The sequence below is a fragment of the Apus apus genome, chromosome 6 (genome assembly GCF_020740795.1).
Source record: "Apus apus isolate bApuApu2 chromosome 6, bApuApu2.pri.cur, whole genome shotgun sequence".
Taxonomy (NCBI): domain Eukaryota; kingdom Metazoa; phylum Chordata; class Aves; order Apodiformes; family Apodidae; genus Apus; species Apus apus.
The window spans coordinates 38875128-38898852 of NC_067287.1; the positions used below are offsets into that span (position 1 = coordinate 38875128).

Genomic DNA, 23725 nt, shown 5'->3' on the forward strand with positions numbered 1-23725 from the left:
AGAACCACCACCCCTGTTTCTGCCACGGCCAATTCTGCCTGGCATGAGAGAAGCAGCAGAGATGATTTATGCAGCAGCACCAATAATGCTGCACTGAGATCAGGCTGGTGACAAAACCTTCCTGAGAACTCTGGCTCCTGCTGCAGAAGTCTCTGCAAATAGATGAGCAGTGTTTGCAGGGACTCATGGTTTGTCATGGTGGTATAAGAAGACAAGAATCATAAGTACAGTATGTGGTTAGTATGGTGTACTTTAGTAAGAAGACAATCATAAGGATAATTGATTTCCTACTAGGAGCACTCTTCAGAAATAACAGTAAAAAACAACATTGCACCTTGTTCTATGGCAGTGGCATGAAATAACTCTGATTGTAGAATAGGTTGTATTCATATGTTTAGTTTCAGTTGCAGACAGGACATTTTTACAATACCTGTAACTACCAAGCAGCCTAACAAGAGCTCTAGACTCTTAATCTGCAACATTGCCACTGGCAGAAGTAGACAGCTAATTGGAAATAAATAATATGTATTTCTCCATTGGTGATTTTTTGGGTGCATGTGTTTCTTTTTTTATTCTTTTAACAAATTCAAACACCCTCCTGAGATTGAAATGATAAAGACTCCTCCCTGTGGAACCAGAGCATGGAAGTTCATTATCTACAGATATTTCTAGGTGTTTCAGTTTGGTCTTTTTCTATTCTGATTTAGAATCATAGTAATTAAAACTAAGGGCATAAAGAATCAAAATCAAGGAAAAACACTATAGCAATGTAGTACTATTATGGGCATCACCTGGTTATCTAATCCTCCTGGTATCTGAGGAACAGTCTGATAGTCCTACACTGTTAATCACATTTGTTTTTCTAGACAGTTTTTCCTTAGATAGCTGCTCCATCATTTATCTTGCTGTATAATTAAGACATTTTTATTGCTTTTTCTTCTCCCTCCCTAAGTCAAATGCTTCTTTCCCTGTCTTTTCAGACAGAAAAACCCCACTCTGTTCTTCATTGTTTCCTTTCATTTATTTGAGGATTGCCAGCCCGTCCTCTCCTCACTATCTAATTACCAACTACAGAAAACCAGTTCTTCCAAGTATTCCTCAGAACTTGCATTTTGTAAATGAATCATTTTTATCTTCCTTTTCCTGGACTTTCTTTCCTTCTTAAACCACCATGTCTAAAATTAGGCACAGTGTGCAAACTCCAGCTGGAGTGCTGCTAAATAGAGCAGAATAATTATTTCCTGTGAGGTCCAAATAGCACTTCTATGAATCCCTGGCAGAATTAAATTTGTCTCGTTTTGCTCTTTTGCAGCACCATGTTCCTGTGCAATCCCTAGTTTGTGATTCCATGTGACTACAGATCCCTTTCAGCAAGATCCTCTTGTGTCTGGCTGGCAGGTTTCTGGCAAGTCAGCAGGTTGTAAGATGTCCCTAGAGTAGGAATCCCAGTGTCACCAGGGTATCAATAAGTTTGGGAGAAGAAGGATCCCTGAGCAGATTGGCTGAAAAGCATTTTTTTTACCTGCTATTGGATTTTCTCTGGGATACTTGGCACATCAAGGCTAAGTTTCTCCTTTCTATAGTCAACTCAGCTGCTTATCACTGGCACTGTGTTTTTCATGGAATACCTGGTTATTTTGCCAGCCTTTCTTGTAGCCCTCTAGTAGTATGGCAATGAATTTTCCTTCTAGGGGGCTTTTCAATAAAGCAGTTGATGGTGAAACATCAGGTTAATGCGTAAGGAAAACCTGCAGTTTGAGGGTGAAAGCAATAGCTTTTCTTGTTTAGAAAAGAGACACCTGAGTGGGAATATGATGCAGAAATATAAGGCACAGATGGCAGGGAAAAAGTACATGGAGAACAGACATGTAAACTTCGTATAGGAAAGATTTTCAATAAACTTTTCATGAATTTGTATCTAGATTCAGATCTAGTCTACATGTAATCCTTTCCCCACCTAACAGTTAGATAAACTGTACTTACACAGCTTACTTGCATAACCAGGCTTATGCTTAAGACAACTGGGAAACTCCTTGCCCAAGGTTGTTGCAGCTGACTGATGGATGGAGGGATCAAAGATGTTACAGACAACCAGAGAAGAGTCTGTTGGGACTTTAAAGCACAAAACTGTACACAGAGCTGTTTCTCAGGAAAACTGCTGGCAGGGGAGGGGGTTTTCTGTTCACTCGTGGCATTCACAGAGGAGCCCTGCCCAGGAAAGCTGAGCCCCAGCTATGACACAGTGCAGCTATTTTTGGGATCCCCATGTCTCATAACCTCTCCAGTGACTACCAGCCTGTGCATTTTTAAGGACAGATTGTGCACACATGCTGTGTGGGTCACAGCTGGATGAGGTGATCTATGCAGCTCCCACACAGCTTCCTACAAGCATCTATCAGCTGCTCCAGCTGCCACCAGTGTCAGCTGTGGCTTTGCTATGGCCTTCAAGAACCAAACTTTGCTCTCTGAGAAGAGGAACTGGGCTCAAAATATGGTACTGAGAATTAGTCTCTATTACCTGGTTTGTTTCTCTTGCCTCGGATTTGATTTTATGGATGTCAATGATAAACATTTGCCCTGTTTTTTATGCTGGTAGGGCATTGCTGGGAGGGGGAGACACCCTACAGGTTGCTTGGGAGATGGTAAACAAAAGGGGGTTTTGTCATCATCTCTACTTTTTGATGCACCTGGGCATGAGTTCTAGCCATGGTCATTCATTTTTTGAGTTTTTAGTCACTATGAAGTGTTGAAAACTCATATGCAGAAGGGCTGCATCAAAAGTGTAAGAGCCCCTTACAATGGGATAAATATTGCAATCAGCTAGATCATAATCTGACCCCCAGCACTGGGCCTGTGTTAAAGAATCACTGACTTTTATTTCATTTGTTCTTGCCCACTGGGCATTTCTACACCTGGAGATCAAATTGTTTATGTTGTGAATTGACACTACAAACTTAGCAACCAGGTTACAGACACAGAACTCTGAGCTACTTAGAAGACAGTACCAACACAGAGGGCCAGGCTCAGTGCCACTGCCAGGGAGAGGCTAGCAACCATTAAGAACAGACAAATACTCACCCTGAGTTGCCCTGCTGTGACCATTGCAACTGCAGCACACAAATGCCTTGAGAGAAATGGCAGGAAAAGTTTTGTTGGTGATGTTGTGGTGAACACTTTTACCTGGGAGTGAAATTGAAGCTTTTATCTTCCTCCCTGAATTGCTCATTATTTCCTATTTTATTTTTCTAATGGAATTATTCTTCTATGAAGATTGAAGAAGGGGAAAAATGACCACTGGAAACCTACCTGACTTTTCTTAGCTTTTTAACTTGCTTTTGCCTGCCTACTTTTCCAGGAGGCTACCACTATGACAGATCCTTCAGTGGTGGATCACCTGACCCGACTGCAACTCAAACTCCTAGAAAAGGTAAGAGAATCACTCTGCAGTTGTCAGCTTTGCTCTTTTTGCTCTTGCATGTTTAAGCATTAACACTGTATTTAAATCTATTTCTACTGAGATACAAAGAGGATCTGTAGCCAATTGAGTCATGCAGACAGAGGAAGACCAATGTGCAGTGATGCTGCAGTCATTGTTGTTTCTTAGATAACGTTGTACAAGCTTACATGGACCTACAGTAAATTAAAAATAAAGTGACTTTGATCTTATAGGAGATGTCACCAGTTAGCTCAAAACAGTTTGAGTTGTGACAGGCAAAATTTAGGAGGAAATTCTGGGTAAGGAGGACCTTGGATTGCTTTAAGTCAGTTCCATGTCTTCCTTTTTTTTCCGGTTTTCACATGAGATATATTGCATGGTGAAACACGGGCAGACCCCTGGGAGCACATGAGGTGCTGCACAGACTCCCAGCAGCTCTTTGTCGTGTCTCTGCACACTGATGCACCCAGGGGTCTCCACCCTCAGCACATCTGATGTCCACTAATGTGGATCTTCTGCTTCAGTCACCTCCAGAAGCCTCTTAGAATTGTCTGGAAGGAAAAATAATTTGCCTGGAGACACGAATGCTGGAAGTGACATTTAATCTATCTCCATGGTGGAGTCTTTTGTCTTAGATGCAACAGCTATTTGAGGGTCAGCTGCTCTCTAAAGTGCAAGGAGTTGAACACAGTAAGACAGCCAGCAGAGCAGGGGCCTGGCTGGCCAACCCCCGTGCAAGACAAGCAAGACAGAGCTAGAGATGGTGGCCAGCTTTAACCAAAAAGTCCAGATCTATCAGGCAAGCTCAGGGTGATGAGGCTGGTCCCAAGTCAACCTGGGAACTGTCTGGAGGTTGAGATCAGGGTTAATAGGATCCACAGGTAGCCACAGGCATGGCTGTGGTTGAACTGCAGCCCAATACACATATAGTGCAGCTCAGGTGGGACTGAAGACCTAGAGCTGAGATTAAATGGGTTTCTGGGCACATGAGCAGCAGGTGTGGATAGAAGCCTCAGGTGAGGCTGGTCAGGGCAATTTAGACCTATTAATGCACCAAATACCCAAAGCTGTCTGACATCTTCATATGATCCAGCTTGCTGTCCTACAGAAGAAATTATCAGCAAATCTCCTGATTCACAATGCTATCAATTTCCAGGTCTGGGATAGCCTGGCCAGTGGGAAGTATAACTATTCTTTTCCCATAACCACATCTGTAGTGAGTGATTTAGCCCTAAGTGATTTAGCAGTTACGAAGCACTGCTGGTCTCAAGTTGTGCTTTATTTCCTCCATCCCAAACCTATGCCTGTAAGGTAGGATTGGAAATTGTTGTGAGCTTTGCTGCCTGACTAATAACCAGTTCCTGTGGCTCTACCAACAGAGACTGGAAAACGAACAGGAGAACCTTGAGAAGATGGAGTCACCTCTCCCAGCTGCAAGTAAAAGAGAAGCATTTGTTGTAACTATGGACACGATGCAGAAAGGGCTTAGTGGGAAGAGCTGGGAAACCATTTTGCCAGAAAACCATGCATGTTGCAACTGCATCCTGACTTTGGTTTGGGCAAAGAGGTCCAGAATCCCAGCATCCAAAAGTTTAGACAATTCTCTATAAAAGCCAGCAAACCAGCTGAATGTTGATAAATAAGGGAGTTTAAAATAACTGCTGTCTTTATCAAACCCTTTCAAGACTGCTGTGACAGCTCATGTACAAGCAGCATGTTCCCTTCAGGGATACTCCCATGGAAGCTACTTCTGCTATGTGCACTGCATGATTTTCTGTTCATAATTGTATTATCTGTGGATTAAAGGTTACCAGTAGAAGATCAGTTATATTTCTAGATTATTCTCTGGGCTCATATTCATGGAGCTGATGCAGAAAATAGTTGGAAACTTTCAGTGCTGTGGCCAAAAACTAAAAATCCCTTTAACAACTCCCAATTTCTAAATATGAAGTGCTGCTTTTCAGAGCAGATGCCAGGAATGCCTCCAATGTATCTGAAAACTTTCTTTCTTATTTTCATTTCAAGAGCATTCAGAATCAGCTGTATGTGGGAAGGACTGAAAAAGGATTCAGAACAAAAAGGAAACAGAAATGTTGGCATTCAAAACTTAGTTTGTTTTGCTATGTCACAGCAAACTTTTTAATGTTTTGCACAATCATCCCCTGCATGTACAGAGTATTCCAAGGATATTTCAGGCTGAAATGAGTTACTAGGCTGAGTGGTTAAAAAGGAACTTTAAGGAGCAGTCTGAAAAGTTGATTTTCAGAGAAGGTGCATTGCCTTTGTAGAGCTGCTGAACAGCTGTGTCTGCTTGTGGCACAAAGTCATTATCCATTCATGGCTTTGACAAGAAAAGTAGCCTAGAGCCTTTTGTGGAAGAAGTCAAACTATCTTACAACACATTTTCCAAAATTAATCTCATAATGTAGGTGCAGTAATAGCTCTTTGTGACTGAGAAAATAATGGAGTTTTCCTCCTTCAGGGAACAGACGTGAGGATGTGCTGCAAAGTGCCCTGAGGCGAAGGAGAGATCTTCTGCAGCAGCTTAGGGTAAGAGCCCTCCAGGTTGTGTCTGCAGACAGAAACAACAGGGAGGTTACCTGCACATCCACTGCCAATGTGGATGCAGCTCTTCCCTGCCCTTTAGTTCTTTGGCTGGGCAGTATTCAGAGCATAGATGCTGGGCCAGCTAGTGAGGGAGAGGGGCCCAGGAACAGGGTGCCTTCCCTCACTACAGCTAACAAAGTTTGCACCCACTTCACTTAGTTGGCAGGTTGGTTCTGTTTGTCTTGACCTGCTGTATCATAAGCTCTCTGGGGTAGTGCCAGAATGCAAATAAGGGATTTTTAAATCCTGCCAAAACAGGGACAATAGTAACCATTATTAATCCTAGTTCATGGAGAGTCCCAACCTGTAATAAAGCATTTTTTCCAAACTTCTGGCAGTTTGCTCTTCACTTTCTCTTTTTTTTTTTTTCACATTCCTTTTTGCTTGTGCTGAGAACTGTGTGGCTTGGAGATATGTGGGAAGTAAACCTTGCTTTATACTTGTGCAGGCCCTGGTTGAGTGCCTCCCTTCATGAGGCAGTCACTTGTGGGCTGCTTGTCTGAAGCAGCTGCGCTGGCCATGTCTGCAGCTTGGCTAATCCCATTTAGTTCAGAGAACACAACAACACTGTCTGCCTTTCTGTGACCAGGTTTTCATTAAGATGATTCTTGATTTTGCAGGAGCAGCACCTTCTGGAAGAGCTTTCACAGTCCCCTGCACCAGCTGGAGGACACTGTCATAGCCACAGAGCTGCCCCCCCACATGTCTACCAGATTCCTTTTCCAGGTCCCCAAGCAGAGCCCCCAAGGATCATCCAGCAGACGGTAAGGGACTTTTCTCTGCTGGTGCCCTGCCGGTCTGAGACAGTAACTGCAGGTGTACGGGCTTGGGGACTGCATGGAAAAGATCATCCTGCTGAAAGGGAAGATACAGCTCTTGCTGGTTTATGGAATCCTTACCGCCCTTGGCAAAATCTGAGGGAAATTGTCTTACAAATAAGGCACAACATGAACGGTGTGAAGGGTTTACCACAGGAGCGAGGTAGCAAGAGGAGTAGGAGGGTTGCCCATGCTCTGGCCCTGCCATTCAGCCAGTTTCCAAGGCACATCACTGCTTCTACAGCCCATAACCTCAGCAGCTTCTCCATGAAAGTCTAATGGGGAACCATTTCCAAAGCCTTCCTGAACTCCAGGCAGATGATACCTGCTGCTCCCTCCTCCCAAAGATGAAGGTACTGGTCAAACCCAACCCTGACTTCTTCATTTACCTTTCTTTTCCAGATGCCATCTCAGCCTGCCACCATTATCCAGCAGCTACCTCAGCCACCCCCCCTGATCACACAGATCCCCCCTGCCCAGCCTTTTGCAGCCTCCCGCTCTGGAAGCATTAAAGAAGGTGATGTACCCCCTGCCTGCAGCCAGCTGGGAGGGGGCAGACAAGGTGTCACAATAAGTGGAGGGGCATGGGACAGCATCCAAGCCAGTCAGAGAAGTACTGTTTCATGACCAGACTGCTGCTGGAGCTGTGGAATTGCACTCCACAAATGGACTAGATACTATTTCTGAGAAGCTTTTAGGCAAACTCCTGTTGCTGAAACTAAAGGAAAAGGAACTACAGACTCAGCAAAGCCAAGTTAAGCAGCCAGGGAAGATTGGGAAAGGAAAACAGCTCAACACAAGGCACCAAGTAATATTAACAAGGTCAAACTCATGCACGTGGATGATCCCAAAACTAACAAACAGGCTATGAAAATCTGTTCTTATCCTTTTGTTCTCTTAACCTGCAGTTCAATCTCCTCAGAACAACACAGGCTTTTATTATGCCCCGTGTTTGGAAACAAACAGAACAGCTCCAAGTGCTGTTAGCATAGCCAGAGAGGCAGGCTTGTAGGGTGACTAGCAGACAGGAGATGCTCAGCAGCAGCTTTCCTGTAAAAGGGAGGAGAAACACGAGAGCTGGTCTGAACAGTCTTACTCCCAGATGCTAGCTTTTCACTGCCTGGCCAAATAATGCTAATATTCTTCACGTGTCCCTGTCAGCTGCTTTGTCTTGGTTGCAGTGACTGGTCTGGACGCTGGAGAGCACTTCTTATTGAGATGCCTCTGCTTCTTGTCAATTGTTGATAAAACTCTTATTTTCTCCCCTGTGGTGACCTCTTCCCAGACATGGTGGAGATGATGCTGATGCAGAATGCTCAGATGCACCAGATCATTATGCAGAACATGATGCTGAAGGCTCTGCCACCAATGGCCTTCACCCAGCCTGCTGGAGCCAGCTCTCCCTTGCTTCAGCATGCCCAGCAGGTAACCACACCAGAGTCTGAAAAGCATCCCTGCTCACATGAGGCAATGGTTCATCTCCTGGGGAGAGTGCAGGGCCTGGACAAAATGTGCAGAAAGTCTGGGACTTTTAACAGCTGTGTGCATCTTCAGACCCACTGCACCAGCAGATTTACTGAACAGAGCACAGCCTGCCCTTTTACCATGGTCAGCCTTGGGACAGGACCTAATGGAGGAATGTCTCCTCCAACTGGATTCAGTCCAGCTCTGAAAATTATCTGGCCTATACACTTAAAGCAGTAACAGAAACTATGCATGGAAGTCATCTACACAGGGCATCTGCTGCTGCAGGTCCACTTGCTGCAAACAGCAGTGCAGTATTTGTGCTACAAATTCTTGTAAGTGATAAAATTTGACCTGGCATGTTCAAATGGGCTCGAGATGATCTCAGATTTTGTGACATACTTGGAGCCCCAGTGCTCTAGTTTTTGCCTCACTGAAAATCAATGGCTGCTGAGCTCTGAAAGGACAGACCTTGAAGTTATTTTGGTGTGTAGGTGCCTATAGAGACTTTTTCCAAGACTTGCCTGGTGCCTGATCAGAGGTAGGTAATTTTGAACATATCCTCAGATGCCTATTCCTAAGCTATTTTTAACAATGTGATATAGCTCCTTAGTGTTCATAAGTGCTTTGGTAAAACGTAGTTCTACTGTCTATTCTGTAGTATTTATTACCTAAGAAGCAAGGACAATTGATTTTGGGGAGGAGGGGATGTCCCAGTGTTGCAAAAACTTCCCTGTACTTTTCCTTCCCCTCTGTTTTCAGGCTGTGTCTTTTCCCTGGGCTGTAAGAAAGACTTGTTTTCTTTTTCTCAGATGTTGCCACCTTTCCTATCTGCTATTTGCAAAAGCAACAAAGGGCTTAAAAGCCCCTGAGCCCTGGATGTGATGGAGGGGTAGGAAATGCCACCTCCCCAGCTCATCCCCTGGCCTGCAGGGAGCTGATGGGTCTCTCCACCTGTTGGACCCAGTGTCTGCCCTGGACAGAAAGCCTTCCACAGCAGCTGCTCACTCTCATGTTTCATGGCACTGATGTCCCAGGAGGCCACTGGCAGCACAGGGTTTTGTCAGCCATGGTCCCTGAGTGGACTGGCTGTCAAGGCAGCTCTGGCACTTCCTCACCTCAGAGCTGTGCAGAGCACTGCCTTGGACAGAAGTGCTTTCCTATTTCCCTTAAACTTTGCAGTTTCTGGTTTTTCTTTGCCCCTTGCTGTGAGAGAGTTGTCTGGGGAAAACAGTGGTGCTGGGACAGCCAGCAGACTACAGCTTTCTGTAGAGGACCCTGCAACTAAGGGAAGATGGCATAGGAAGAGTGTGCATCCCCCTCATGCCCACCTTCCTCCCCAGGCCATCCTGCCACTGTGCATTTCCCTTAGAGAGGCTGGGGGGATAAATTGAGAGGAGTGGGGTCTGAGGGTCTCTGAATATCAGGTGAAATCTGAAATCACTGAGTGTTTGCTAGATCTTCCCTGTTGAAACCTGCAAAACCCATCTTCAGGCACATGCTGAAGATTTCCTTTACCAGAGGGTAGCCAAGTGGGAACCCAGCCCCTCAGCCAGGGACCCTTCCTGTGGGGGCACAGATTTCACAAATTTCCCTTTGTCTCTCTCCATCAAGGACCTGCAGTTTGCTGCTCCCCTGGCTGTGAAAGCAGACAGGCCCAGGCCATCTGCAGTGCACCACCACCACCACTACCCTCCCACAGGAGTGCTCCCAGTGCCCCAGGGGGGCTTCCCAGCCACATCCACGGCACGTCACTGGAATGGCAGCACACTCCCTGCCCTGCCTACGTAAGTAAACAGGCAGCCACGACCTAAACTTGTAGCCCTTCTTTCCTGCACAGGTAGGGGTAGCAAGGTAGACCAGACAATCCCAAGCCTTCATGGTTCTTCACCAAGGCCAGCCCTGAATATTGTCTTTAGCACAACAGTGGGATTGAGGCAGGTCAAATGATGGTTTGATAAACTCAATCTTGCAACTTCAGTAATTAAACCTTTCTCACTGTGGAATAAACATGAGGCTCAGACAAGGTCCACAGATGATACCAAGCTGTGTCTCTGCCATGCAGAGCCACCACCCAGCAGTGCTGCATGGCTCCCCCCTGCAGTGGCTGTTACCCCGGGCTTTGGGTCTCCCTGTGAACCCAGCAGACACCTGCTAAAGAAGGGCTGTGTGCATTTTACATTCAGGCTGAGGTTTCCAGTAGGATTTATATTCTTAAAACACTGCAGAGACATTTACTAACCAGAAATTCCTGCAAAAAAAAGCCCATCACCACTCTAAAAATAATGGTACAAAGGGAAGGGAGTACTCAGAGATAAAGCTGAGCCTTTGTGATAAGCCTGTTTGCAGCAGGGTTTTTTTTCAAGTGCAGAAATGGAGGGACTTCTCCCGGGGCTGCCGCCAGGTCTGTAGAGCCCTTGAGCCCTTGGCAGAGGTCAGCAGCTCCTCCAGGGGGCCCACTTGCCTGTGCCTTCCCTGCTAGCTCTAAGTTTGTCCTGCTTGGCTTTCTGGGTTTCAGCAGATCACACCCGGGACTGGTGTTCAGGCTAGTCTGCTCAGGTGAGTGGTGGTGGCAGGAGGGGCCTTGGGCGAGGGTCAGAGCCAAAAGAGAGCAGTGGTCTTGCCAAGTAACTCGGGAGGGGGCAGCAGGAAAGCAGGCATGGAAGCAGCAGTGCTGGAAAGTTCTTGCATGTTGAGGCTGGTAAAAAAACACACATTGTTAGGATGTGGTGGGATGGCTGAGGACTTTGGGATGTGGACTCACTGTTGCATTGGACAGAACACGGGTTTTATTTCTGTGCCACAGCTCTTTCAAAGCCTTAGTGAGCAGAAGGACAGAATGGAGGCAGCTGTGTCCTCAGGCATGGTTGGCATGCTGGCAGGGGTATCTTTGTCACACTCTTTAGCACAGGATTTGAATTCCTGAGCAGATTTTTACCTAATGGGATTACAACAGATTTCTGTGCCTTTCACTTCTATGTGGGTTTGTAGTCTGTACCAGTGAAGATCTCTCTGCTCTTTTCAGAACCAGTGCAATTAGCTGTTGCAGAAATCAGCTAGGGAAGATCTTTCCCTGGCTTTTAGGCTCTTCTTCAGCTGCCTTCCACCATGAATTATGAGATCCAGCACATCTGTGATCTCCACTGTCCTTTTGCAGCTGCAGCAAGCGTTCACTGCTGGTTATCACCAAACACAATAAAGCCCTTTTTCTTATTGCAGGTGGCCAACATACTGACAGTGCATGTTCCTCTGCAAGTGGACTGTGGCATTGCTGGGGTCAACCTGTATCTGAACAGTTCCTAATTAATGTGTCTGATTGACAGCTCAACGTCTGTGTGACTGCACATTGTTGGTGCAAGCAGGGAGTGGGAGAAAGACTGCAAGTGTTCAGAACAAACGTACCATGCTCCTGTGCTCTGCTCACCCCTTTCTGCTAGTTCTGTTGTTTCCTCTCATCTTCTAAGCCCAGACTAGCTGCAAGCAAGCACCACTTTCTTTGCCCTCTCTTCACAGAAGGAAGAAAGCCCAGCCTAAAGTGTCTTGCAGGCTTGGCAGCCCACAGCAGCAGCATGAAATATCCTGGACACCAGTGTCATCTGAGCCCTTGCAAATGAATGTGATCCAGCTCCAGGGCTGAGAATCCAATTCATGCAAAAACTGAGGAAATGCCCCTTGCCAAGGTGCTGCTGCCCTCCTGGGGAGGATGATGCAAACTAACCCAGGATGCCTGAATGAGGGTTTAGTTGCCAACAGCAGCCTGAAGTGTTCTTCCCTCACTGTTTTTGGACTTACTCCCTCACTTGTCCTACAGCAATTACCTGTCAGGGAACTAAAGATGAGCAGGAACAATCCAAATACAAATTGCCTGCACAGCAGAGCAAAATCCTGGCACTGGATTTCCTGCACTCTGCCCTGCCTGTGTGAGTTGGCTTTGTGCATTATTTGGATAAATCCTTCTCAGTGGTTGTTGGATTTGAACACTGGAGTGCAATGCCCACCCGTTGCTAACCACAATCCACATTTTCTGATCCTCCATTTCCCCAAATCCCACATTTTTAAAGCTACCCAGGGTTCTCTTCTCAAAGAGCCATTGGAGGGTGATTTAAGCAGCCTTGAATTGTGTATATTTGTTTCATTATTTCTCAATCTTTCCTGCATATAATCAGGATTTAGAGTGGATTAAAACAAAAAATAATAAAATCCTGAGTTTCTTCCTTGTTTTTGAAGTGGAGAACATTTTTACCTTGTTTTTGCCTGGTGCAGTTTGTGAGAAAATCTGATGAAGATAAACCAGGGACTTAATTTTTGTTCAGAATAGTTACCCAGATTAAAAGATCTTACACTGGACATAGTCCCTGCCAGGCAAAGTTTAGCCTGGTTTGCTAAGAAGTGTTGTCAATAGCTAAGGAGTAGGCTTGGCAGCAAGGAGCTTGTGTGTGTCATCTTGGAAGAAAACACTTTCAAAGTGTGGCTCGTTTATGGTGCCACAAAGGGCTGGGAGCTTCCCTGTGTGTCTGTGCCTCCTCCCTCTGGAGCAGGGACAAGTGGCTGAAGCTGCTTGTGCAGAAAGCAGCATTAGGGGACAAGTTGTAGTTCCAGGGCTGTGTGCTGTGTTACCTGCAGGAGCCCACGAGTGAACTGGTGTACCTTGAAGTGCCGCTGCCAGATTGGTGAGCCGGGGTGGTGGAGCAATCTGTAAAGCCTGCCAGGCAGGTGGGCAGAGGGTGCTGTGAGTGACATCTCCAAACAATAACTGTCACTGCTGGAAGCTAATGGTGTGCTGGCTGTGCTCTGGAAACTATTAATGGATTATTTATTTGCTATGTGAAACCTACCTTGCTCTTTGCCCTGCCTGCTCTGTTTTCTTTGCCGTGTGCCTGAGTCAATCAGATAGCGCAGATCAATCCCCTGCTGAGATCAGAGAAACTCCATGGAGGGTCTTCCTTGGAAAACTGCTTGGATGCAGTGCCAGGCCCCACAGGCACCAAGAACCTTTAAAACCCCACCTGGGACCTCCCCAAGGCCAGCAGTTCCATTTCAGCTTGGGCCTGGGGCTGGTTGTGGACCCTGTCAAGCCTGTCCTTGCGTGGTGCAGCAGGCTGGGACGTGGCGCAGCGCTTGCTGCCCCTTCCTGCACCAGGAACCAGGACACACCGTGGAGAGCAGTGCTGTGCTCATGTGGAGATTTGGTCTTGCTCCTTTGAGACAAGTCTGCTGGTGTGGGCTGTGCATTGCAGATCTAGCAATAAATGGCAGTTAGTGTATGTTAATGTATGCATTTTCAGTGTCTGCTCTTTCATTATTTGTGTAGGCTGTAATTGGCTCCCCCCTTTTAGCAGCTCTCCCTGTGCAGCGTTGGCTCCAGAGCACTTCCTCCTGAGGCATGTGAAATGAGGCACACAAGGAAGTCTTCTCATAGCCTCATCCAGCTCCTGGAAAGCTTCTGCTCTGCTCAGCATCAAACCCCAGAACGCTCGAGCTGCACAAAACTTCCTTGGGAAAACCAAGTCCTCGCGAATGGATCAGCCCCCTGGGCAGGCCTTGTGGTTCACATCCCACTCTCAGGAGAGAGCTCCAGGAGTTACCCCACATCATCCCACTGGTGCCTCTGCAGTTGCAGCCCAGCAAAATGTCAGCAAAAGCCCAGCAAGTTCTCCTCTGCTGTGCACATTTCATTAGGAGGTCCTTGAAGGCCACAGAATGGCTTTACAATTTTAAAAAGCAGCCTTTTCCTAAGGCCTGACTGAATAATGCCACGTTCATGCCTCTTCACCTGAGGCGTAGCGTGGCTGACCACATGGCCAGGCTGATCCACTGATGGGCTCTGGTCTGAGAGTTAAACTTTAATACGAGTCAGGGGAGAAGAGCCCAGGGGTGACTCAGCCGCCTACGTCCTTCCCGTTCTCCTCCACACTGGAGAGGGCAGCAGAGCAGGACAGGGAGCAGGGACACAGCAGCAAGAACCTGCCAACCCAGGGGCTGCCCCAGCCATGGAGCCTGGTGACCCACAGCGGAAAAGAGTCGCGGTTGTCGGCGGTGGTCTGGTAGGAAAACCCCATCTGGCTGCTGTGGGATTGCACTTGCCAGCGAGCCAGGGCTGTAAAAGCATTGCTTGGCTGCAGGGGGAATGCTGTTCTTGAAATGATCCTTCCTTCAGATGTCAGGGTGTTACAGAGGAGTTGCTTGAGTTCCCACTGCAGGAGGCAGCGCGGCTTGTTTCAGCAGCAAGGGCTTTGTAGGAGGAAAAGGGCTCTTTCCCTTAAGGGAAAGCTTTGCTGCTGGGCTCTCCCAGAGACACAATGCATCTGACTCCAAAAGACATCACGGAGCATTGCAAAACCTAAATTGCTTGGGGTTTTGGCTGTTAGCTTCTTGGACCCCATGCTGCTGGAAAAGAGTGATGATATAGGAGCCTGTAGTTCTGACACCGATTCGTGAGGGAACTTAAACCAGAAAAAGACAGCCATCCCTTTAAATAACAAGCAGGACATACGTGTGCTGTCCTTTCAAAGGTAACATCTTGCTTTTGCACAGGTCTGGCTTCCCCTGCTGTGTTCCCAAGGGAATGCTGTGGCACCCTGAATTGTAGTGAGGAAGATAAATATAGTTCAGAGAGGAGAAGGAGTTTGCCTCTACCAGCTCCTCTCTGGCAGGGTTAGCTCTGCTGCTATTAATCACTGTGTGTAAACAAGCCCTGAACTTAATATGATTTTATTCAATGAGTTTTGATGGGTGACTTTTGTCTTGGAGGCCCTGCAAGCACATCAGGGGTGCCAGAGGACCTATCTCCAGGAAGAAGTCCTCTAAGGTTCTTGATCAAAGGATCTTCCTGTATATGCTGAGCTGCATCCCCTGACTACTGTCTGCCCTTTGTGCATCTCAGTAATGATTTGTGACACAGCTACAGGTGAAACACTTCATCCACCACTCCTGATCCTTCTCTTGTAGGTGGGTGCATTGAATGCCTGCTTCCTTGCTAGACGAGGCTTCCATGTTGATGTTTATGAAGCCAGAGAAGGTAAGTTCAGCCTGATCATTACTGCTTTATTATTATGTTTCTGTCTTTATGTTTACTGACAACAGTTCTTGAAGAAGCAAAAGAGGTGCTTTGTGAACTCACTGAAATGAAATCTGAAAGTGTGGAACTTTGGGGATATTCTTTTGACTCTTCCCTTTAGTTCCTATGGTGGGAGGGAGCATTTAGTTGAAACGTTGTATTGTGCGGAGGGAGCTCACCCTTCTGCTACTAAAATGATGCCCTTTCTTATGCCCTTGGCTTAAATATTGATTCAAATCCATTGCCTTAAGTTGTCAGGCACATCATTTGCCTGTCCTGGGTCCTGTGCACAGGTTTGGGTCCCCACTGCAGAAACAGGGGGTTACAGCAGCCAGCCCCAAGCAAAGCCAGAAGGCTCCAGGCTCAGAGCAAACAGTTTTTCACCCTGGTTTAACTGTCAAACTCTTTGCTGGGTGTTCTGTGTGGTACAAGTTTCACAGGTTCAAAAAGCCTCTGGTTGCTCTTGCCTGCCTTCTGAGTTGGATGGATTTTACCACTTTGCTCCATTTTTTTTGCTGCTTTTATTTTTGCTGAGATGCAACCCTGAAAGCTATTGGCATGAGGCTGTGCTACATGCACTGGCCAGGCAACTTGGGAAGCCTCAGTGAGGCCATTTGGAGGAGGAACAGGCCAGCACTGAGGCATTTCCATCCCAACAGGGATGGAGAAGGTGACCTGCCAGTGTCCCAGAAAGCATCAGTCTGCGGGTCTCAGCAGGAGCTGCCAAGCATTCATTGCTCAGGTCTCTATTTAGAGGGGAAATGCCTTTTAGTGGTGCCCTCTGGCACCATGGGGAGGTGTCAGGATCCTTTGGCTGCAGCTGCTTCTTCCGGGCTAGAGGGTGGCACAGAGGAAATGACCCTTGAAGCTGAGCAGCTGCCTTCCTGACAGCTGAAGGTGCCTCCTGGTACCTGCTCTCTCTGCATGCAGAGCAGGGCTCAGGGACTCCTCACTGCCCTTCCTGCAGTCCCTGCAGGGATCTGGGGAGATGGTGCCTGCACTGTGGTACCAGCATCTCCATAACCCACTGCTTTTTCCATGCAGATATCCGGGTGTCCAGCTTTGCCCGGGGCAGGAGCATTAACTTGGCCCTGTCCCACAGAGGACGCCAAGCCCTCCGAGCCGTGGGGATGGAGGAGCAGGTACCTTGGCAGCTTCTCTTGGTGGTGGGGTCGCTGTGGTTAAACTGCTGTTGACTTCAGCTGGAGCTGGACAAGCTCTTTTCTGCTCCCCAGTCACACAGAGGCCACCACAGCAGTAGCTCTGCTTTCATGAGGGAGAAGGTAGACCTCTCCCCCTGCATGCCTGCAGCCTGGCTCCTTGCTGCAGGTGGAGATCTCCCCCAGCCTGGGGGCAGCACCCAACCCCAGGCAGCTGGGCTCTGCTTGTGGCAGAAGGTGCTTCCCTGGGAGACCAACACTCAGGCAACACCTTGCAGTGTTCACCTCTCTGCCCTGCTCTCCTCCCTCCTGTAGAGCAAGGGCAAAAGGGGCAGGGGGAGATGGACTCCCAAGAGAGCTGGAGTACCAGAAGGATGCCATAAAGGTTGCTGGTTTCCCCACTGGCATGCCCAGATTTGTATTTTCCCACAAAACCCTGAGCTTTGGGCTGACGCCTGGAATATGTGCACGCTGACTTCTGCACAGCCCACTGGGCTCAGAGCCCTGCACTCCTCTGCAGGGTGCCTGCTGCTGCACAGCATCCAGCAGGGGTGGGATCTCCTAGCCCTGGTTGCCTGCAGAGGATCCCAGGCTTTGACAGGTTGTATCCCAGCACCAGAATGTATTTTGGCTGTCACTCCCTGCCTTGTCCAGCACTCTGGGGATTTTAATGCCCCTTCTATCAAAAAATAGTTTTGCACTGATTTTTGAAGAGAATGAGCTTGTAAGTAATCTCAGTAAAAGGCAGAGTCTTGGCATTGACAGCCCTGTAAAATAACAATGACCCAGTAACATGGATAGCCACATGAAAATGGATGAGCAGAGGCCATCCCATCCTGCCTGGAGCACAGTGCAGAGGGGAAAATGGTGCTTGGGAGCTGATGCCTCGCCCCTCAGCAACTCAGTTTTGGCCAGAGGGCTGGGTTATGTTCCTTTCCTTTTCAGATTGTGTCCAAAGGCATTCCCATGCGAGCAAGAAGGATACACACACCCTCGGGGAAGAAGTACTCTATCCCCTATGGGAAGAAGAACCAGGTACTTGGTCTGGAGTCACTCAGAGGTGCTTTGCAGAGCACGAGGGGTCTTTGCTCCTTGGTTTGTAGCTCCTTGTGATGGACAGCCTGGGGCTCGTGCTCTTAGCAAGGGTGCTGTGAACAGGAAGGGGACTGTGACCCCCTGGTTTCAGCAGGGCAGTTTGGGCAGGGTGATGTTCCTCACCCAGCCATGCAGAGCACCCCTCAACAATGCCTCCAAACCTGTTTGTTTGCCTTGCAGTACATTCTCTCTGTGGACAGAGCAAACTTAAACAGAGAGCTGCTCACAGGTAGGTTGCTGTGGCTGTTTGCAAACACTGCTATACCCTGGTACCCAAGGATTTAGGGGTTGCCCCATGACCAGGAGGCTGTGGGCCCCAGGCTCTCTTTGCTGATGAGTTTGGCATAACCTGGCTCTCAGAGAGTGCAAACATGAACTAGCTGTGTTTTTAAGAAGAAAATCTGTGTTGTTTCCCTGCTGCTTGTCTGACACAAAAGGCTATTTAAACAAGATTCCCCCGAGGCCTTTCTGCATGTGCAGAAATCCCTGAGGAGCAGCTCTTCTGCGTTTGCCCTCAAGTGGGAGCTCCTCAGCTCCCTGGCTCCTGGTGCTCCGTGAGTCAGAACTTCACCAGCTGAAGCAAGAGGTGACTCCTCAGCCTTTCTTCAGTTCATGGCATCTTCTGTAGGCCGTGATTTTACAGACACAAATAGAAACTGTCGGCAAAGTGTGTAACCAAATTTCCCCAAACTTCCCACTGATTACAGGCACCACATCCCATCCTGAAATACAATGTGGTATGACTCATGGCATTGCAGGGAAGAGAGAAATGTCTGCAGGATTCCATGGACTTTTTAGATAGCTTTCACCAGAGTTGACCAAACACAGTCCTAGTGTGCCCTGCCCACCAGCCATCATCCAGCACAGCAATATTATTTGCTATAATGGCACAAGTCCCTATAACTTAGAGATCCCTTGGAAATATTTTTGGGGTCACAGTACAAGCCTCTACATTGAGTTTTCCTTTCACAGCTGCTGAGAAGTACTCCAACACTAAACTGTACTTTGGACACAAGCTCCTGGGGTGCAACGCAGAGCTGGGGACGTTAACCATAAAAAGGTAATCCCTGTGCCAGCCTGGGATCAAGTGCTGTGCGCAGTTGGTTTCTGCTTAATCATTCATAAAACCTCAAACAATTGAGCAATCGCAGTTTGAAACTAGCGTGTTGTTCCTGAGCAGGCAAAACTTGGTGTCAGCTTTGGAAAGGAGAGACATCAAAGCAGGGTTTGTGGGGAGGCTGAAAAAAATTTCAGCAACCCCCTAACTCTCCAGCAGCATGACAGTAAGTAAGCCAGTCTCCACAGTGCTGTTTTTCAGGGACAGATTGCTCATCAGGGAGGGCAGCTAATGACCTCATTCTGTAGTGAAGTTCTGTGGGTGCCCCCATCCACCTGGGGATGCAGGCTCTATGAAACTGTAGCCTGCATGAAATGATATCCCTATGAAATTATCCCAACAGCACCTGTCACATTCTTGGTAGATTTGGCAGGGTTATGCTTTTGATAACCTACAGGATAATTGTTTATCCTGTTGCTGAGCTGCCTAGTCAGTGAAAGCCAGTCTTCCCTCACTTCATCCAAGAAGTTTAATAACACTGGAGGTGGCATTCTGTAAAAGGCAGATCCACTGGGCCCAGTGATGCTGAGCTGGCCTAGGGTTACAGCAGGATTGATCCAAGGCACTCTCTTGTTTCAGGAGTGACCAGCAGCCATTGGAAGTCACCTATGATCTCATTGTGGGATGTGATGGAGCCTTCTCAACAGTCAGGAAGCAGTTCATGAGGCAAACACGCTTTAACTACAGTCATGAGTACATTCCTCATGGCTATATGGAGCTGACCATCCCTCCCAAGGATGGAGATGTAAGTGTGCCTCTCCTGGTGGCTGCTACCACCTTTGCAGATGGGACACACTACTCCCCTCTCATGGTGGCTCTGCTACAGCAGCTCTAGAGAAACTAATTTCTCACTTGGGCCTCAGCCAAGGAATTAAAACTTTCCTAGGAGAAGGCAGGCATCTCTTCCCTTTCCAGTGGTGGTGTCAATGTCTTGGTACCTGGCTGCAAAAATCCTAGAGAGCCTACCCTGCAGTGGAGTTAACTCTAGCCCTGAGAGGTCCTGGGGATATGAGGATGTGTCTGTAAGGACACCAGCGATTGCAAACCAACAGATTTTTGCCCATCTTTCCTACCCTTTCCCCTTGCCCTTGTTCTGTGTCTTCCTGAAGCACCAGGTACCAGAAAGGGGCCCTGTGGCCATTGTGTCTTCTCAGGGTACAAAGGATAGGAACTGGTGTGCTGGTGTGGAGGGGAAGCAGAGGCTGGACTGGGGAAGCTGAGCAAGGCGGGACAAGGACATAAGGTGATTTTTCCTTCTCTTTCAGTTTGCCATGGAACCAAACTACCTCCATATCTGGCCAAGAAACACCTTCATGATGATTGCACTGCCCAACATGGTGATGATTCACGGCCACACTCCCTTGGGGCATGGGATGGAGCTTGTGGGGATGAACTGTCTGTGGTGGCAGGCATATGACAGGGGCTGGGAAGGCCAACAAGGTGCCAGGAGGGACCCCCAGTCTGTGCCAGGTGTCCCACAGCCTGAGGGGTGCAGGGCAGGACCCCCAGAGCCAGCCCTGCCTCACAGCAGTGAGCAGAGGTACCTGTGCCACTTCTCTTGGCCCACACGTCTGAGCCTCCTGAAAACCAGCTCTCTGCAGCTGGATGATATAACCCAGGCACAGCAGCACCAGGGCTGTGTGCCAGGCCCACGCTGGCAGACCACACACTGCCCATTCCTGCCTTCCCCCTGCCTGCCCCCAGTGTGTACAAGCCCACCATGGGAAACAGGGTGGGCAGGCCCTCGTGCCTGCTGCACAGCAGGTCCCTACAACTGCTGGGGGACAGATGGCACTGAGCTGCTGCTCCCAGTGCCAGCTGCTCTCCGTGGCTTCTGGGCTTCTTTCTGACCTTCCTCCCCACCTGGCAGGACAAGTCCTTCACCTGCACACTCTTCATGCCCTTTGAGGAATTTGAGAAGCTCACAACGGGGGATCAAGTGCTGAGGTTTTTCCAGACCCACTTCCCAGACGCCATCCCCCTCATTGGAGAGTAAGTGTTCCCAGCTCCCCTTCTTGCAGTGCCATGAAGCCAGGGATGCATCCCCACCCAGCCTCAGGGTCCTGGTGATGGAGCCTCTGCTGAAGCTGGTGGGCCAAGGGGCTGAAGATGCTGTTGGGGCAGATCACAAGGGCCCATAGGTGTGCAAAGGGGGAATTGCACAGGTGTGAGGGTAGCCCAGCTGTTCGGGCAGCTGAGCTGTGCACACAGTGAGATGGTAGCTGACAGCCTGAGAAAAGCTGGGCTTGGCAAAAAAACCCAACAAACCACTTTGCTGACTAAACCAAGTCTGGCACTTCTTGGTTGCATGGCTAAAAGAGGTTTTAGAGCCTCCACATTTTTCCTAGCACAAAAAAAAAAAAGGCTTAGTTTTTGCATCCCAGTGCTGACAGTGCCCATGGCCCTGGCTTCCTAAGCTTGGACATGGCATGACTTGTTCTTCTTGTCTCTTGTGGCCCCACAAGTGAAGTATCTGTTGTTTTGCATGAAGGCGAGAGCTGAAGCACGATTACTTTTTGCTGCCAGCCCAGGCCATGATATCTGTGAAGTGCTCCTCCTACCACCTGGCTTCCCGGTGCGTGCTGATGGGAGATGCCGCACATGCTGTCGTGCCCTTCTACGGACAGGGCATGAATGCAGTAAGTTCATGGCTGGCCCTGGGCTGGGTCAGTTGGTCCCCACTCTTTTCACACAAGAAATGCCTAGGTTTAGAGTGTAGCTCCATGAAGTTCTTGGGCTGGCCAGTCTCATAGCCTGATGTCCTCTGCATCATCAGGTGTTGAACTCCCCTCAGGCACCTGGGTGCTCGGTATGACCTGGCTGTCCCTCAGGGAGGAGAGGGGATGGGACAGTGGTGCCACCTTCCCATGGGGTAGAGGGTTGTGTGAGAGGGGGTCCAGCAGGGCAGCCCCAGGCTGCCAGGAATGGCAATGCCCTGGATTTCTCTGTGGGACCCCTGGCAGAGTGGCCTGAGAACTCCTGCCCTGAAGCTGTGGTCAGTGGGACCCTGCAAGTGCAAACAGCTACACTAGCTGAGCATCCGTGGAGCACTTCTAGTGAATGCATGGCTGCTTCTGCCTATTTACCCTCTAATTTTCCTCCCAGGGCTTTGAGGATTGTCTGGTCTTTGATGAGTTAATGGACCAGTTCCACAATGACCTTGGTGAGTGCAGTGAGGAACAAGAGCAGAGGAAGATCCCTCTGCAGCTGAAGGCAGCTGGATACCTACTGGGGAGCTGCCTGGGAGCTGCTGCTTTCTCTTCCCAGGTGCCTGCCTCCCTGAGTTCTCCAGGCTGAGGGTGCCAGATGACCATGCAATCTCGGATTTAGCCATGTACAACTACATAGAGGTAGGTGAGCCCCACACAGGCTTGTGGCTCCATGGGCTGTGCATGTCGTGGCACTCCCTCAGGATGTGCACAAGGGGCAGGGGATCTGGCAAGACTCTGGGTGGGATCTCACCCCGGCAGATGTTTGTCTAAGAGCTCCTTGGGAATGCTACTGGGGCTGGGTAGGCTGGACTCCTGCCATGCCCCCTCAGGACAGGCAATGGGAGAGCTAGCAAAATGCAGGAGAGCTCTGTCAAGGTGCTCAGCGAAAGGGTGATGGTTGCTCTGTCACAGATGCGTGAGCACGTGAATTCAACGTGGTTCATCTTCCGGAAGCACGTGGACAACTTCCTCCATACCCTCATGCCTTCCACCATCGTCCCCTTGTACACCATGGTAAGGCCAGCACCTTGGTCCACACTCCCTGAGCCACCATGAGCTTCTCCTGGCTGGCTTTGAGGTGGTGACATGCTCCTGCAACCCTCCCAGGTGACCTTCACCAGAATTCGCTACCACGAGGCACTTCAGCGCTGGAAATGGCAGAAAAAGGTTGGTTGGTGGTGGTGCCATGAGCCTCGTGAGCACCCTCCACATCAGCACTGCTCAGCTGCAGGGGGCAGGTGTGGTGCTGGGGTATCTCCAGGGGTGTGCAGGTGTGAAGACAGGGTGATGCAGGGTAGGAGCAAACCTCTGGTGATGCTGGGGTTTCTCTTTGCAGATAATCGACCGAGGGCTCCTTGTGCTGGGGGCAGCAGGACTGGGTGGCACCTGCCTGCTCGTAAAGCGTCTGGCGCGGGACCTGGACTTCCACCTGGAGAACTTGTGGGACTGGTCCAATTATCTGAAGAGTATTGGAAATTTTCCCTTTGGCAAACAAGCGGCTTAAAAGGAAGAGGGAGCTCCTGGTTGTAATAAAGGTGAAGGCATGGGCTGGATGATGTGGTTTCCGTTGGGATGTGGTGTGTCAGCTCCTGCAGCCCCTGTGGCTCCTGCCCCTCTGGAGTCGTGATGAGAGGAGCCACTGGGGCACAGTGTCTGCAGAGCCTCTGCAGGGGCTTTGCCTCATCTCTGAAATGATGTGGTGTGTCATGGGGTGGGTAGAGGTTATGTGTGCAGTGATGGGGGCAGCGTGTTCCCTCCCAGACAGCAGGACAGCCACGTGCACCAGTCAGGGTGTCCCAGCCTGTACTGCTGACTTCTGCTCTTACCAAAATCAATTCAACATCTTGACTTGAAAACCAGCTGGCTTCCTCCCCAGCCCCAAACAGAGAAAGCAGCTTCAGTTATTCTTGGTGGAAATGAAACAACTTCAAGAAAGGATGGCCTGGGGCAGTGCTTGAAGCCTGGAGAAAGGGCTTTTCCACACCTGGCTGAGAAATACTTCTGACTTGTGAGCAGGTCTCCTCAGAGGGAACACCAAGCCTTTGGGCTAAGGCAAGACCAGAGGCCCGAAGGACCCTCCTAGCTCACTGTTTTCCCTCTGGGTTTTGCGTGTGCCTCAGCATACACTTCTCTCTAATGCAATCACTGATCATATTTCTTTTTGAAAAAGTTTGGAACCCTCACTGATTTCCTCCAGTTGTCTTTCAAAGCACATACATGGTTGTATTTGTACCACATGCACAACACCAGCTGTGAGACC

General features: G+C 48.9%; 2 protein-coding genes across 3 annotated transcripts; both read left to right on the plus strand.

Annotated features, from left to right (window-relative positions):
- The first annotated feature begins 3360 nt into the window (after positions 1 to 3360).
- Positions 3361 to 12551, plus strand: C6H21orf58 (chromosome 6 C21orf58 homolog). 2 transcript variants are annotated; one of them, XM_051623350.1, is made up of 8 exons: positions 3361 to 3427; positions 4816 to 4873; positions 5919 to 5986; positions 6664 to 6807; positions 7264 to 7378; positions 8147 to 8286; positions 9940 to 10112; positions 11545 to 11617. In XM_051623350.1, exons 1-8 carry the CDS (start codon positions 3368 to 3370, stop codon positions 11558 to 11560), a joined length of 774 nt encoding a protein of 257 aa, XP_051479310.1. In that variant the 5' UTR covers positions 3361 to 3367; the 3' UTR covers positions 11561 to 11617. The 2 variants fall into 2 exon arrangements, with proteins under 2 accessions (XP_051479310.1, XP_051479311.1); XM_051623351.1 differs by lacking the exon at positions 8147 to 8286 and having other exon boundaries at positions 11545 to 12551.
- A 1645-nt stretch (positions 12552 to 14196) lies between these two features.
- KMO (kynurenine 3-monooxygenase) lies at positions 14197 to 23018 on the plus strand. The gene is made up of 15 exons (XM_051623685.1): positions 14197 to 14369; positions 15274 to 15343; positions 16427 to 16524; positions 17488 to 17577; positions 17818 to 17866; positions 18610 to 18697; positions 19334 to 19499; positions 20020 to 20091; positions 20625 to 20746; positions 21246 to 21393; positions 21860 to 21917; positions 22022 to 22104; positions 22378 to 22479; positions 22573 to 22632; positions 22802 to 23018. Exons 1-15 carry the CDS (start codon positions 14316 to 14318, stop codon positions 22967 to 22969), a joined length of 1428 nt encoding a protein of 475 aa, XP_051479645.1. The 5' UTR covers positions 14197 to 14315; the 3' UTR covers positions 22970 to 23018.
- Positions 23019 to 23725: the final 707 nt, after the last annotated feature.

Coding starts and splice junctions, on each gene's coding strand:
- KMO (XM_051623685.1), top strand. CDS start 14,316: ATGGAGCCTGGTGACCCACAGCGGAAAAGAGTCGCGGTTGTCGGCGGT. Junction 20,092..20,624: donor TGATTGCACTGCCCAACATG/GTGATGATTCAC, acceptor CCCACCTGGCAG/GACAAGTCCTTCACCTGCAC. Junction 21,394..21,859: donor ACGGACAGGGCATGAATGCA/GTAAGTTCATGG, acceptor TTTTCCTCCCAG/GGCTTTGAGGATTGTCTGGT.
- C6H21orf58 (XM_051623350.1), top strand. CDS start 3,368: ATGACAGATCCTTCAGTGGTGGATCACCTGACCCGACTGCAACTCAAA. Junction 6,808..7,263: donor CAAGGATCATCCAGCAGACG/GTAAGGGACTTT, acceptor TTTCTTTTCCAG/ATGCCATCTCAGCCTGCCAC. Junction 7,379..8,146: donor CTCTGGAAGCATTAAAGAAG/GTGATGTACCCC, acceptor ACCTCTTCCCAG/ACATGGTGGAGATGATGCTG.